The 14574-nt window shown below is 42.5% G+C and overlaps 1 protein-coding gene across 7 annotated transcripts in view; it reads left to right on the top strand.

Annotated features, from left to right (window-relative positions):
• The window catches only part of LOC128326133 (toll-like receptor 6), a 29027-nt gene extending 16228 nt beyond the window's left edge, over window positions 1-12799 (top strand). For 4 of the 7 annotated variants that reach the window (XM_053252367.1, XM_053252368.1, XM_053252370.1 and 1 more), the window contains exon 2: window positions 8936-12799. In XM_053252367.1, the coding sequence (XP_053108342.1) occupies window positions 9001-11367 (2367 nt within the window). In that variant the 5' untranslated portion in view covers window positions 8936-9000 and the 3' untranslated portion in view covers window positions 11368-12799. Of the gene's footprint in view, window positions 1-2329; window positions 2399-5369; window positions 5451-6026; window positions 6139-8935 lie in introns of those variants that run through there. The other 3 variants (XM_053252372.1, XM_053252369.1, XM_053252373.1) reach the window with 3 other exon arrangements.
• Window positions 12800-14574: the final 1775 nt, after the last annotated feature.

Consider the following 14574-nt stretch of genomic DNA (forward strand, 5'->3'; position numbering starts at 1 on the left):
AGCCTACCACAAAAATCTAAAACCTTGGAGAAATGAATTAACATCTTAGAAAATGCAGGAAAAACTCTATCATGGGAATGATTATATCATAGAGCTAGGAAAAGCAGAGAGTCCTATCTTGGGAGGGGGAGGTGCATGGGGAAGGGGAAGGATTTTTAAAGCTGCAAACAGAAATCCAAATAATATCTGGATACCTGAAACTTCTGTTTAGTTAATCAATAATAAATTAGTATTGTTACTCTTATATGGCCCTTATAAGGTCCCCCTCCTTCCCAAGATGGCATACCACTGGCTTTCCCATCTCTGCCTCAATGTATACCTTGTGCCTAAAGCCTGAATGCCGATGATGGAGTTTATCAGCCACCAAAAATGCTTCTTTACATGTTCTTACAAATATATATATATATTCTTGATGTATTATAGATTTGGATTATGGCTGAAGAAGAGGTGATCCCTTATGTCTTCAAGGTCCAAGTTCTTTAAAATTTAGAATAGTTAAGCCAGCACTTTGAATTGTGCCCAAAAGGTTGCAAGTGCTGCAATTTCACAGGAACACAGACAAAAAACAGAATTCAGAATTACATTCCGTGCAGAATTCAGCTTATTGACCACCTCAGGATTTCAGTTTTTAAAAAAGCAAGTTTCTAGCTTGTATGGATGCAAAAGTATGCCTAAAAGTGTGTCAGCAATGCATGAAATCTCAGAAGCCAGAACATTTCCCAGTAATTTTCAGTATGCTGCATAACTCTTCAGCCCTCCACATTACTCTGGAAACACCAGAATAAATTATGCAAAATAGTACAAATTGAAGAACAAATAATGTAAAATAAGAGAGAATGAAAATATGCTCAATTTGTAGATAAAGTTTATTACAGTCTTTGACCAGGACAGAAACATGAAGCAACATAATATCACATCTGTTAAAATAGCAGCAGTATAGTTTTAATGCATATGTAATTATATTGTAAATTTTTCAACTACATTAGTCATTAGGTATTACCGTCTATTCATTGCTGTTAGACAAAAGTTAACCATGTTGTGAGTAATGCTGGCTTGATAATCTGACAAAAGAAATGAGATATACTGTATACTTCATCTTCTCTTAAGTTCCTAGTATATCCTTAATCAAGGCTAGTCCCTATAAAAATTACAATATAATAAAACATGAGCCACATCCTTTATGTGCATCACATCTGTGCATCACATGGGCAGTAGTATTCAGAGTAAGGAAGCTGACTATATCTACATTGTACAACCGCCGAAGGCAATGTATCAAAGTAGGCCAGCACAAATCAGTTTGTATAATTACACAAAATGCAGAACTTTTCTTGATGCAGTACTAGGATTGCCTGATGCAGAATTTTCTTTTCTTAAAACCTGAACTATTAAACAAATTTTCTTTTTCCAAAAGCATGATAAGATTATAGGTAAGAGAAAACATACCTGTGTTTATTGAGCACCTCAGGATTTCAACTTTTGAAATCAACATGATTTCAACATGAAATCATGGTGTTGAAATCAACATGATTTCAACACTATATATATATATATATATATATATATATATATATATATATATATATATATGATGGTATGTTTTTTCTTAACTACCGGTATATATATATATATATATATATATTTGGAGTACCAAATGAGAGCCAGCGTGGTGTAGTGGTTAGAGTGCTGGACTAGGACTGGGTAGACCCGAGTTCAAATCTCCATTCAGCCATGATACTAGCTGGGTGACTCTGAGCCAGTCACTTCTCTCTCAGCCTAGCCTACTTCACAGGGTTGTTGTGATAGAGAAACTCAAGTATGTAATATACCGCTCTGGGCTCCTTGGAGGAAGAGCGGGATATAAATGTATAATAATAATAATAATAATGCTGTGCCTGCTTTGACAAGGGCTGCAACCCTATCCAACCACAGTTGTGCAGCAAATTCCCAATTGATCTTAATGCAACCATTTCAATATGTAACCCTCCAAACATTATGACAAACTTGTCCTCTCCATATGATTTTGTCTATTGCCACTGGATTTGTTTGGCGATAGTAAAGAACGATTGGTTAGCAGCCATGATGGGAGTTTGCCCTGGGTTTAAGAGCTAAACTGTCTCCCGTGTTTTGTTCAAAACATATTTTACAGTAGCTATTGAATGGGCTTCCTCATGTAGCAGAGGCAGCTGTAATGTGATGCTGATTTCAAACTGTTTACTTCTCTGTGTGCATGGTGGGCTGACCAGGTGATGCAGGCAACATTGTCCACCTCTTCCATGAGGCTTATCTTCACTAGCCATTCTGTCTCCATATGTAGGATGTCTCTGACGAGTAACAAGGCAGGTAACACTACAGGACAGGAAGATATCATTTTAGGAGGAGTTGGTGTGCTCTTTGGAAAGTAAGCTGGTCTGATATTGGTGAAAGTATCAGGGAGTCAAGGGTGTGGGGACAATGGAGCAGATGGAGATGAGCATCCCTTGGCCGCCAGGGTCTGGGGGAGCTGCAAGGGTACCCCCAACCCAGGGCACCCCTCCTGCTCCTGCCCCTTCCTGCACCCAGCCAGTGAGTTTGCTGGCAGGGAGAGTGAGGTGTGCCCCTCTCCTTCCCAGCCAGTGTTTTACTGAAATGCTGGCTGCTTCAGGACTTTCCCCCTGCCTCACTTTTAGTGAGGCAAAACACAGAACCAGCCAGCATTTGACTGAAACTCTGGCTGGGAAGGATTCCTACCGGCTACTCCCCCTGTGTCCATGTTGGGCGCAGGGGGCATGGTCAGTGCCCAGATGGGGCTATTCAGCCCTGTTTCCTCACCCCAGTCAGCAGTTCATTGTATCGCTGACTTGGAGCTGCTTTCTCTGCGATTCAACAAACTGCTGACTCTGGAGAGGAAACTTTGCTTTGTGGCTAAATAGCCCCATTCTAGTATAGACCACGCCCCATGCATCTGATGTGGACATAGGGGTCATGACTTGGGCACGTGCATGCCAATGTGTGCACAGAAATCAATGAAGAAGGGAGCCGGTGACAGGACCTTGTCGCGTGGCCACCAGCAAGCTCCCTGCATGCCTGCAGGGAGTTCAGAATCCTTCTTTGCTTTGCATGCTGAAGTTACTGTAAATCGTTCTTGTGCATTACCTTTACAATCGGAGCTTGGGTGCATCCAGTAAGGTGCATAGGATGTTTTGGGTGCCTAAGGGTTAGAAATTTCTAAAATCATAAACATATTATACTAGTACAATATTGCTGCTAAATCTCAGGTTTGTATCACAATGTGAATGATTCTAATGATTTTCTACATTTTACATTATACTAGTTGGGCCTGGCACAGAACATCTGTGCCTCTAGTTTCTCCCGCCTGCTGCTGCTGATGCCAATTTCTTTCCTAGCCAGCCTGCTGCTGTTTTCTCCCCCTGCCCGCCCCCTGCCGCAGTTTTATTTTGTCCACCCCCCTGCTCACCGCCGTTGTTTTGTTTCCCGCCTTGCCTCTGGCACCGCCACTTTCCTCTTCCCCTGCCATCAGCTTGCTTGCGAACTCTCGCGAGAGTTGCCACACATGGGATTAGTGACGGGTACGCCTAAGAGAAATATATAGACATGGATATAGATATTTTATATTGCATATTTTATATGTTTATTATTAGCCATCATGTTGGATTTTTGGTGTGTTGCCCTTATTTTCTGAAAAAAAGGTGTATCTGAAAACATTTCTGCCAGATCTCATGCTTGTAGGACTATTTTGGTGATTCAGCTTATTTTGGGCATTTATTTGCTCCGTTATTGGGTTTCCAATCTTCCTAACTGGTTGAATTAACAATGTAAGCACTGATCAAACACAACCCTGCTTATAGAAAAAGCAGTGCAGACACTGGTGTGCAATGCTCTTTTTATTTTATTTTATTTTATTTATTTGATTTCTATACCGCCATTCCAAAAATGGCTCAGGGCGGTTTACACAGAGAAATAATAAATAAATAAGATGGATCCCTGTCCCCAAAGGGCTCACAATCTAAAAAGAAACATAAGATAGAGACCAGCAACAGTCACTGGAGGTACTTTGCTGGGGGTGGATAGGGCCATTTACTCTCCCCCTGCTAAATAAAGAGAATCACCATGTTAAAAGGTGCCTCTTTGCCAAGTTAGCAGGGGTGATGCTAACTTGGTAATGCTCCCTCCTGTACGCTTAGCTGTCCACTTGTTCTGCACCATTTAAGCCCTGATTAATTTCCCAAGTCATCCTCAGATAGACTGCAATAAGGTCTTGAAGTTAAAACCACCTGAGGAGTTGGACATGCTGGAAGAGATCTGGAAAATGTAGCATGTGAATCATTTTCAATCATGTGAGCCAGCGTGGTGTAGTGGTTAGAGTGCTGGACTAGGACCGGGGAGACCCGAGTTCAAATCCCCATTCAGCCATGAAACTAGCTGGGTGACTCTGGGCCAGTCACTTCTCTCTCAGCCTAGCCTACTTCACAGGGTTGTTGTGAAAGAGAAACTCAAGTATGTAGTACACTGCTCTGGGCTCCTTGGAGGAAGAGCGGGATATAAATGTAATAAATAAATAAATAAATAAAATAAAAAATAAATTTTAGGCCCAGTTCATGTTGTTGCACACTCTCCAGTTCTACAATGGGGAGAAATTCCAAGGGTAGTATTGTTTGGAGTTGCTTTCCTTTGCAAGAAAAGAGCTCTCGAGACTTATGGAGTTCTAGTAATGTTTGATTTATTTAAAAGTATAAAAGTAGAGCATGAGGAGAGACCAGGCGCGGAGCCAGACCATCAGCGGCCCTGCTTACCCCACCCCCCGCATCTGACATCAGACGCGGGGTGTGTGGTCTGGCTCCTGAATGGAGCCGTGCGGCTCTGTTTGGGAGTTTGAGTCGGGCCGGTGCTGCCTTCGCAGCGTGGCCAGAAGCGGCTCTCCCCTGCCTTTAAGGCAGGGAAGAGCTGCTCCTGGCCGCACTGCGAATGCAGCACCGGTGTGGTGCTGTTTATTACTGGCGGAATTGCCGGCGTTTATTACCAGCAGAATGCAGCACTGCGAACGCGGCGTGGGCCGTCCAACTCCCGAAAGGGGTTGTGTGGCCCCATTTGGGAACTATGTTGGGGCCTGTGCTGCATTTGCAGCACGGCCAGGAGTGGCTCTTCCCTGCCTTAAAGGCAGGGAAGAGCCACACCTGGCCACGCCTTGAACACAGCAGCCATTTAACTCCGCGGCCCCCGCTCGGGAGCTAAACCAGCACCTCTGCATCTGACGTCAGACGCTGGTGTGTCTGTGTGTGTGTGTGTGTGTGTCAGGGCCGCGAGGCATGGCCCCTGATTGGCTGCGGCCCAGGTTCTTTGAATCCATCCACCCAATGTTGGCTCCGCCCTGGGAGAGACAGCAGCAGAGGCTCAACCAGGAAGCTGATCCACCTCCTCACATCAGATTGCTGGAGAAGCCCCGCACTTTAAAGGTGCTTTCAGCTCTTCATCTCTGTCTGCACCACACTCCTGCTTCTTCACTCACACACTGGGGACCACCGGGGAGCCTCGTCCTCTCTCATCTGTACACACACACACACAGACACACACAGGTTGAGGTGAAAACTATCGCAATAGTGGTAATACCTTTCAGGGGTGGGGGGCATAAAACCAAAACAGAACCTCAAAAGACCGTGGTTAGAAATAAAGTGGCAAAGGTACACTCAGGTGCCGAGTGAGTGTAATATTGTAGTAGTAGTAGTAGTAGTAGTAGTAGTAGTAGTAGTAGAAGAAGTGGGGTGTGCTGTTAGGAGCCAACGCTCCCATACGTCACCACCTTGCTTGGCAGGAAGCTGCTTCTCTTCAAATTGTGTGATGGGCCATCTATACCTCTCCTCTTCCTGCAAGTTTTCCCCTCAGCACCTTAAATTAGGAAAAATGTGTCCTGAAAGGATACAAATGCCTCACAGGAGTAGGGCTCCTTTCTCACGAACAGAGGAAAATGTTGCCTGAATGTTGTGCAAAATTGTCCATCAGAATGGCTTTAATGATGGAATCAACCTCTGTTTGGAAATACCATAGAAACAGGTAGGTTGCTTAAATCCCATGGTTTTCAGTGGGATTTAAGCAGTCTAACTACAGCATGCGTAGCAGGACTGCATCCTAAGAAAACAATAGCACGTGAGTTTCTCAGACTAAGTAATATACAATTATCCTTTTATTCAAAGAATAGGGGAGTGGTACTGTTTATTCCTTCCAATGGTTGTTCCTGATGTCTAACTTATGTTTCTTTTTAGATTGCGAGTCCCTTATGGACAGGGAGGCATCTTATTTCTTTTTCTATGCAAACCAGTTTGAGAACGTTTTGATGAAAAACAGTATAGAAATATTCATAACAATAATATTGCAACAGTATGTAAAGTTATGCCAGTACCTAGTATGAACTCAACAGGAACCTCTTTTTTTCAAGAAAAGCTCATGCTTCATTTTTGTTTTTCTCTGCACTGTTTTTCCTTTTTCTGTAGTGAGGTTATGTATACTACTATATATTAGTTTTCAACAATATTTGGGTCTATAGGACAATTTAAAAAACAACAACCCACACATACAAAAAGAGAAGAAGTGTTGGCAAGTAGCATTGACTTCTTGTAAATTCGGTTATTTTTAGCTCATGACAGAGTGGTGAGACAAGTTCTGCATTGAGTTTCCTCAGGTCCAGATGAATGCTTATAACCCCTTGTGAAAATACTGTCACTATTGTCTACTTAGTTCTTTTGTTCTTACTGTCTTTCAAGAGTACACTCCGTTGAACAGATGGGTGGTTTCGGTTGTACAGCAAGCAGGGGGCAGCTTCTGTCCTAGCTTTAAGACAATGGCTTTCTGACAGTGGCATGACGGTTACAATTGTCCTTCTCTGCTGTCACTCTGAGGCATAAGGCAGATGATGTTATGCTTTGCCTTTAGATATATGCAGAAATATACACTGAGCTAAAATAAGAAGCTTTCAAAAAGAATTAGCCAAGATATTACTTGTGGCTCTCTAACTTGTATAGTGAATATGACTGCTGTGAAAATACTGCATAAACTTTTCCCCCCTTTCCGTTCTCTGTTAGCTAAAGAGAGTCCCTTCTACTTGGGTTTTGCAAGTAAGCGATATAAATGAAATGATGTAGCCATCTACCTATTTTTGTTTGAATATTCCAACCTCTAGCGCTTTCTGGATCTCTCACAGGTGGGAAAATGTCTACTCTGTGACTGAACTTCCTCTGATCCAGCCTTTTCCTCCTCACCATTCCTGACTAGTCCTGTCTCTTGCTTGGATTCCCCTGCAGGCTGCTGTTGCTGGCCCCGTAAATGGCATTGATGCATGCGCCAATGCCATTTTTGTGCCGATGCTGTGCAAGGGACCCCGGGGAAGTATCCTGTTGCTGCGGTGCGGCATTTTAAAGGGGAAAGTGGCACAAGCTGCCACTTGCACAGAGGTCTTTCTGGTTGAACAGCGCTGTTGCGGGGGCTTGGAGGACAGGCAGGTAGGACCTGCCCGCCTCCTCTTAAGGAAACCCCTTGCCACCCTTGGGATGGCACTGAAGTGTTTCGGTGCACATCCCTTTAATCTGGCTCAAAGCATTCCAGGAAGAGTGGGCCCATCCCTGAGACGGCTGTCTCTAACCATAGCCACGAGCCAACCTCTAGAAAGAACCTTTCGTTCTGGGGGCCAGCCTGTCTTCCAGATTCTCTACCTCACACTCATTCTCCATTAGGCAAACAATTTAACGATGCTGTTTAAGGTGATCGAAAATACTTTTGCTGCTTGTAAATTTCAAGGGCAGCTTTTTTACAGGATCAGTTTCCTTTTGAGTAGAGGGTACAAAAACGCATGGTGATTCTGCAGTAGCTGTTTATTTACAAATATACTAGTTGAGCACAGGGGAGCAGACATGCACCAAAAAAAAAAACTGGTGGCAGCCATTCAAGCATTAACAGTTTCCCCTAAAACCTGGAAGCCCTCACCCCAGCAAGCCAGCTGCGGTAAACTCCAATATATTGTGTCCAATATATTGGGTAGCATCCAGTAAATATTGTTGTGCTCACTTAGGACCTAGTGCCCAGTTGTTGCACAATGAAATGCACCTCTTTCCAGACTTGTTCTTCTACTAGTACAGCATATTGCAGTTGTTGCTCAGCCTCTTATACAAACCCATATACAGTATAAGGGGAACTCCTTGTGCAGCATGCATTTGAGTGGTTCCTCTTCTGGTGTTACCGTGACTGCAAAAAGTTCTTCCATGAGCATTGCTATCAATGCTACCCATTTAAGCCGATTCTACTCTGCCTTTTTGTCTGAATTATAGTCAGGCAAGATAAGATATCAGGAGATATATGATTGATCAACTACATTTCTTTTTCTGATAAAAGCAGCAGTTTATGTGTGTGCACATGTGTGTTGAGGAAGAGGTCAGAGAGACAACACTGTGGGAACCTTTCCCCACACCATTTCCCCAATTTAAATCCCCCACCCATCCACAAGTTGCTGTTTGCCTCATGAGGGAAAACGCACAATTACAGTATCTTATAGGATATACTATAGAAACTTCTAGGTTGGACCTGACTCAGAAAGAAACATGGATCACAAACAATCAAAGATATATATATATATCCCTGCTGCTGAACACTTTCCAGATTCGTAGTAATACATATTTTTTAAACTCCCAGGCAGATGGCTCACCAGTTTGGTGATCGATGTGACAAATAAAGTTTTCAGTACCTTTTGATTGCAGACACACATGGCCAGCATCAAATCTCTTCCTAATTATATGCTTAATATATACTTTATTCTGTTCTTCTGCTGAATGGTGAAATGTCTTTCATTTTTATTAAAATAATAAATAATACGATACTTTGAGTCTTGGAAGACTAAGAACTAACATTTCTATTAGGATACTCATTATTTAAATGTAAATTATTTTCTTTTTTATAGAACTTGGTGGAAAGTAGAAAGCAACAAGAGCACCAGTTAACATATTTAAAGAATCTTCTTACACCATGGCAGACACAAAATGTTTGGGCATCAACAATTTCCTCTACATTTGCATCTTTATGATTACCTTCTGGAATTATATCCATACTTCTGCAGAAAATGGATTTACAGAAAACCATTCAGCGAGTTTCCTAGATGCTGTTCCTAAGAAACTTCCAGCACAAACGGTAGAGTTGGATTTGTCACACAATACTATCTCTGAACTTCAGATTTCAGATTTCAAGTATCTTTCTAAATTGCAGATATTAATTCTTTCTCATAACTTCATCAGAGACCTTGACTTCAGTGTTTTCCAGTACAATGAAGACTTGGAATATCTTGATCTTTCCCACAACAACTTGTCGGCTCTTTCTTGCCATCTCGTTGCAAGTCTCCAGTATCTAGATCTCTCATACAATAACTATACAGCCATGCCCATTTGCCCAGAATTTGGCAAAATGTCGAAGCTGGAACATCTTAGCCTCAGTGCTAGAAGAATAGAGAAATCAGATTTCAGTGTTCTTGCTCATTTACAGCTGGGCTTTCTGTTTTTAGGCTTAGAAGATATCTCTGAATATGGAAAACTTCCAGTGTTTAACACAAAGAGCCTTGGGATTGCACTCCCCAAGAATAGAGAATTCTCCATTTTGTTGGATCTAGAAGTCGACGTTACAGAAAGCTTAACACTTTCAAATATGAGAGATAAGCAGGTCCATGACTTGACAATATTTTTGTCAAATCTACCAAAAAAAGGAAGATTGCTAAACCTAACACTGAACAATATAGAAGTATCCTGGAATACCGTTACTACAACTTTTCAGGCTGTGTGGCAAAGCACCATAGAATATTTCAGTATCTACAATTTGTCACTTTTAGAAGTGACAGATTCTCTACATCCCAGTTATCTTCCTACCTCACTAAAAGCATTGACAATTAAAGGTACTGAACTTATTGATACGGAGTTTGACCAGAGATATGTCTATCAAACATTTTCAGATATGAACATTGCTTCCTTGACCATTTCTGATTCAAAAATGTTACAAATGCTTTGTCCTCCAAAAGCCAACAAGTTTACCTACTTATGCTTTTCAAATAATCAATTGACTGACATGGTTTTCAAAGACTGCAATAACTTAACCCGTCTAGAAACACTTATTTTACAAAAGAATAAGCTCCAACTACTCACCAGAGTGAGTTTGATGACCAGTCTCATGAAGTCCCTGAAAGTTATGGATGTGAGCCAGAACTCCTTGCGATATGAAAACAGTGAGAAGTGCTCCTGGGGGAAAAATCTGATTAATTTGAATTTGTCGACCAACAGGTTGTCCGATTCAGTCTTTAGATGTTTACCAGTCAATATTCAGGTGTTGGATCTACAAAAAAACCAAATTTCAAGCATCCCTAAAGACATTATTGAGCTGAGCCATTTGGAAGAGCTAAATTTGGCTTCTAATAAACTAACTGATTTGCCTGGATGTGGTCAGTTTAGAGGTCTGAGATTGCTAAATGTAGAAAGGAATTCAGGTTTCTTTCAGTCTTCTGAATTTTCCCAAAGCTGTCAGAATATCAAAAGACTAAAAGCAGGACACAATCCATTTACATGCTCTTGTGAATTAAGACAGTTAATTAACCTTGAAAAACAAGGATTTGTGAAATTTGTTGGTTGGCCTGAGTCTTATGTGTGTTCATCTCCAGGAGTCTTAAAGGGAACCCTTTTAACAGATTTTCACATTTCTGAGTTTGTTTGCAGTACGACTCTTCAGGTGGTTGTATTTTTAATTATTGCATTGGTCTTAGCAGCTGCTGTTTCCTTCTTGTGCTTCCGTTATGATGTCCCATGGTATTTGAAGATGATTTGGCAGTGGACTCGAGTAAAACACAGGGTTTGGAAGAAGAAGCCTGAAGGCATGATTGACAATGTACAGTTCCATGTTTTTATCTCCTACAGTGAACGTGATTCTGACTGGGTGAAAAATGTCCTGATTCCAAACCTGGAGAAAGAGGATGGGTCTGTACGGATCTGCCAACATGAGAGGAACTTTATTGCAGGCAAGAGCATTGTTGAGAATATCATAGACTGCATTGAGAAAAGTTACAAGTCAATCTTTGTGTTGTCTCCCAATTTTGTGCAGAGCGAATGGTGTCATTACGAGCTGTACTTTGCTCATCACAGGTTGTTTAATGAAAATGCAGATGGTTTAATCCTCCTCTTGCTGGAATCAATCCCTTCATACATCATTCCTGCCAGGTACCACAAACTGAAAGCTCTCATGGCTAAGAGAACCTACTTGGAGTGGCCAAGGGAGAAGAGCAAGCATGGACTTTTCTGGGCTAATCTGAAGGCATCTATTAATATTAAACTTCCAAGCAGTGAAGTCATGGAGTATTTGTAGATTAAAAGTCAGTTTTCAATGAGATGAATTTATATTCAAAGTATCAGATAATGATACACATGTTATATTGCTGAATATTGTTGCAACAATTATAAATTTTCTATGCAAATTGTACACAATTTTGAAAACATTTTGGAATGAAGTAGAGAGTGGATATTGGATGTTTTCTACACATTAATAGAAAAGTTCTTCATGATGTAAGATTGCATTATGTAATTGTGGTATGCAGTATTTCTATAGACAGGATACATGTAATTCAAAATTATCTGCTGCGTTAAAAAGGCAGATATATTGCATTGGAAACCATTATGTGCTCATGTGGCGTTGTAGTTCTGAGTGCCTCTTTCCAGCTTCGGTTGTACACCAGCAAAGTTCTCTTGAAACAGAAAGGCCTGACCACAGTTATAGATAACTGTGATTTAGTAACATGTTAACTGTGATAATTGTGATTTAGTCACATCCAGGCTTGCAAACTATTATGTGTTATATGTGGGGCTGCCCTTCAGAGGTGTACCTAAGTAATTTTGGAGCCTGGACCTAAAAGTCTTTGGAGCCTCAAACACCCTCCCCCGCCCCCTGCTGCAAGTTAAGCATCACCCCCTATTCTTATCTCACATATTTCTTTCCACACTCCCCCTTCTGTCTCTAAAGCACCTGTGTACAGGTCATAATCACACTCAGTCGCCTGGCGCAGTGCAGGCCAACGGCAACCATACCATCCAGGACAGACTAAAGAGGATTTGGAGGGGCCCCAGGACTTCGGCCCCAAAGTCCAGGGGTAGGAGCGCCACTGCTGCCGTTGAAAAGTCTTTGAAAACTTCAGCTGGTCCAGAATACAGCAAGTAGGCTGTTGGCCATTGTGAACATATGGAATCAGTTCCCAAAGAACATTGCTGGCTCCAAGTTTGTTTGCAAGCCCTATTCAAGGTGCTGGTTTTGCTCTATAAAGCTCTAAAGGACCTGGGCCCAGGGTACTGCTTTTCCCATGTGAACCTGCCGAGGAGCCGAGATCTTCACCTCAGCTCTACCTCCTCTTCACCTGCCTAACCTCTTCCAGGCTGCCTGCAGAAGTTAGGCAGGCGGCTCCCAGGGAAAGGAGCTTCTGTGGTTGTGCTCCAGTCATGACTGTCCTTCCCCAGGGAGATCCACCTGGCACCTTTGTTATCTTTTAGGAACCAGCCCAAGTCCATCCTGTTTCAATTGGCATTGGGTTTTTCATGCTGGTGTTTTAATTAGTTATTAGTTGAGTTGAGTTGCTTTGGTACGATAATATTTTAACAATTGCTTTTATCTCTCTGTTTTTTTAATTCAGCATGTGCTGTTGTGTATTTTGTGTTTTAATGCATTGCATTTTTATGTCTTGTCAGCCACCATATTATTTGTTGGAAGATGGTGTAGGTATTCTTTAAAAATAAACACATCATACAATTTTTACTGTTGCCCTCTCTGTCATCCAACTGGAACTAAATGTGTGTTCACAACGTACTGAAGCCTCATTCATACCTTGCCATGGGAGCTGCCAAAAGACTGTTCTTGATAAGGCTTCACATTTCTTAAGTAATATATAGAAAGTGTTTTCATGTGAGTTTATCAAGGCAGGATTCAGGCCTGCAGCAGGCCCAGAACCTTCAACCTCAAGGATATCAAGTGGTTACTTAGCCAGTGCACTGCTCAGTGAAGTTGCCAAGTAAAAACTAGGTATGTCAGCTGAAGAAAATTCTGACATCACTTGGAGGCTATGCATATAAAGTCCAACTGAGTTGTCTAGGATTGTGAGGAGGCTAGTATGTGCCCCCTTCCCCTTGAATTTGAACTTGGAACCATCAGTAATTCACTGTGACATCTTCAATGATTTTTCTGTGGATAAAATCTCTTGAATCCGGATTCTCTTGGAATCTGAACTGGATTCCACAGTTACTGCAGAGTCAACTATGGAGGTGTCTAGCAAGTCCTAGGATTAGATTGGATCAATCTAATAGGGCTATTTGCTAGGGCTAGCATTTGCCAGGGTTAGCATTGGGGGCCCTGTGTCATTCAGTTGTTGTTTCTCCCTGCCTGGAGGGGGTGGAGTCATCTAGGGCTATGGGAGGGCCCACATTCCTGAGCCACATGCCTGCTCTCTACATAAGAGGTGAAGGCCTGAGAGCGTAGCAAACAGGGATAGCAAACAGAGCATTGGAGCTTTGCGGGAATTTAGTGGGAAGTGTGCAGGGGAGCTTGAAACAAGTCCCCGTGATCACAAGGAGCCCAGTGAAGAAGAGAATGTAAGTACAAATCTTTCCATCATAAGTACTGATCCCTCCCTCATATTCTAATCCCTCCCTCATATAAGTACTGATCTCTCCCTCATATTGAGAAAGTCAGTTTGGACAGTTAAATAGCTGTCAAATACAGCTGAGACCTATCTTTCTAATAAACTATCTCTAAATACTGTAAACTTCCAAGAAAACCAGTTTTGAAGATAGAAAGGCAGCAGAGGAGGGGCACTTCCCTGTGTATTGCACAGAGTGTCACATGTATGACTGTTTGCTCCATGGACAAAAGTCATGGGTGTGTGCTCAGTGCAAGGAGCTCCTGGCTCTCAGGGAACAAGTTTGTTCTCTCGAGACCAAGATGACAGATCTGCACAAGTTCAGAGAGACAGAGAGGCATGTGGACGAGACCTTCAGGGATGTGGTAGAGGAATCCCACTCCAAGGCTGATAGCAATTCTGCTGTCAGGGAGAATGAAGGTCTTGGGGAAGGAGGACATCAGTCTGAGGAACAGGGAAATTGATCCTTTCCGTGGATTAAGAGCCCATATCCTCTTGCAGAGGGGATACTCCTCCGGGGGTTGGGGGCCTCCTTGTAGTGTGTGATTAGATCATTAGAGGTATAAAGATATGGGTTTGTGACCCACGTACTGACCTCATGGTAACTTGCCTGCCTGGTGTGAAGGTTGCGGACATCACACAGCATCTGGATAGACTGTTAGGCAGTGCTGGAGAGGAGACAGCTGTTGTGGTGTACGTCAGCACCAACAATGTGGGGAAATGTAGTCGGGACGTCCTGGAAGCCAAATTTAGGCTGATAGGTAGCGTACTGAAGTCCAGGACCCCCAAGGTAGCATTCTCAGAAATGCTACCTGTTCCATGTGCAGGTACAGTGAGACAGGCAGAGCTGGGGTGGGTTCAGTGCATGGATAAGATGGTGCCAGGAGAAAGGGTTT

The sequence above is a fragment of the Hemicordylus capensis genome, chromosome 5 (assembly GCF_027244095.1).
Source record: "Hemicordylus capensis ecotype Gifberg chromosome 5, rHemCap1.1.pri, whole genome shotgun sequence".
Classification (NCBI taxonomy): Eukaryota; Metazoa; Chordata; class Lepidosauria; order Squamata; family Cordylidae; genus Hemicordylus; species Hemicordylus capensis.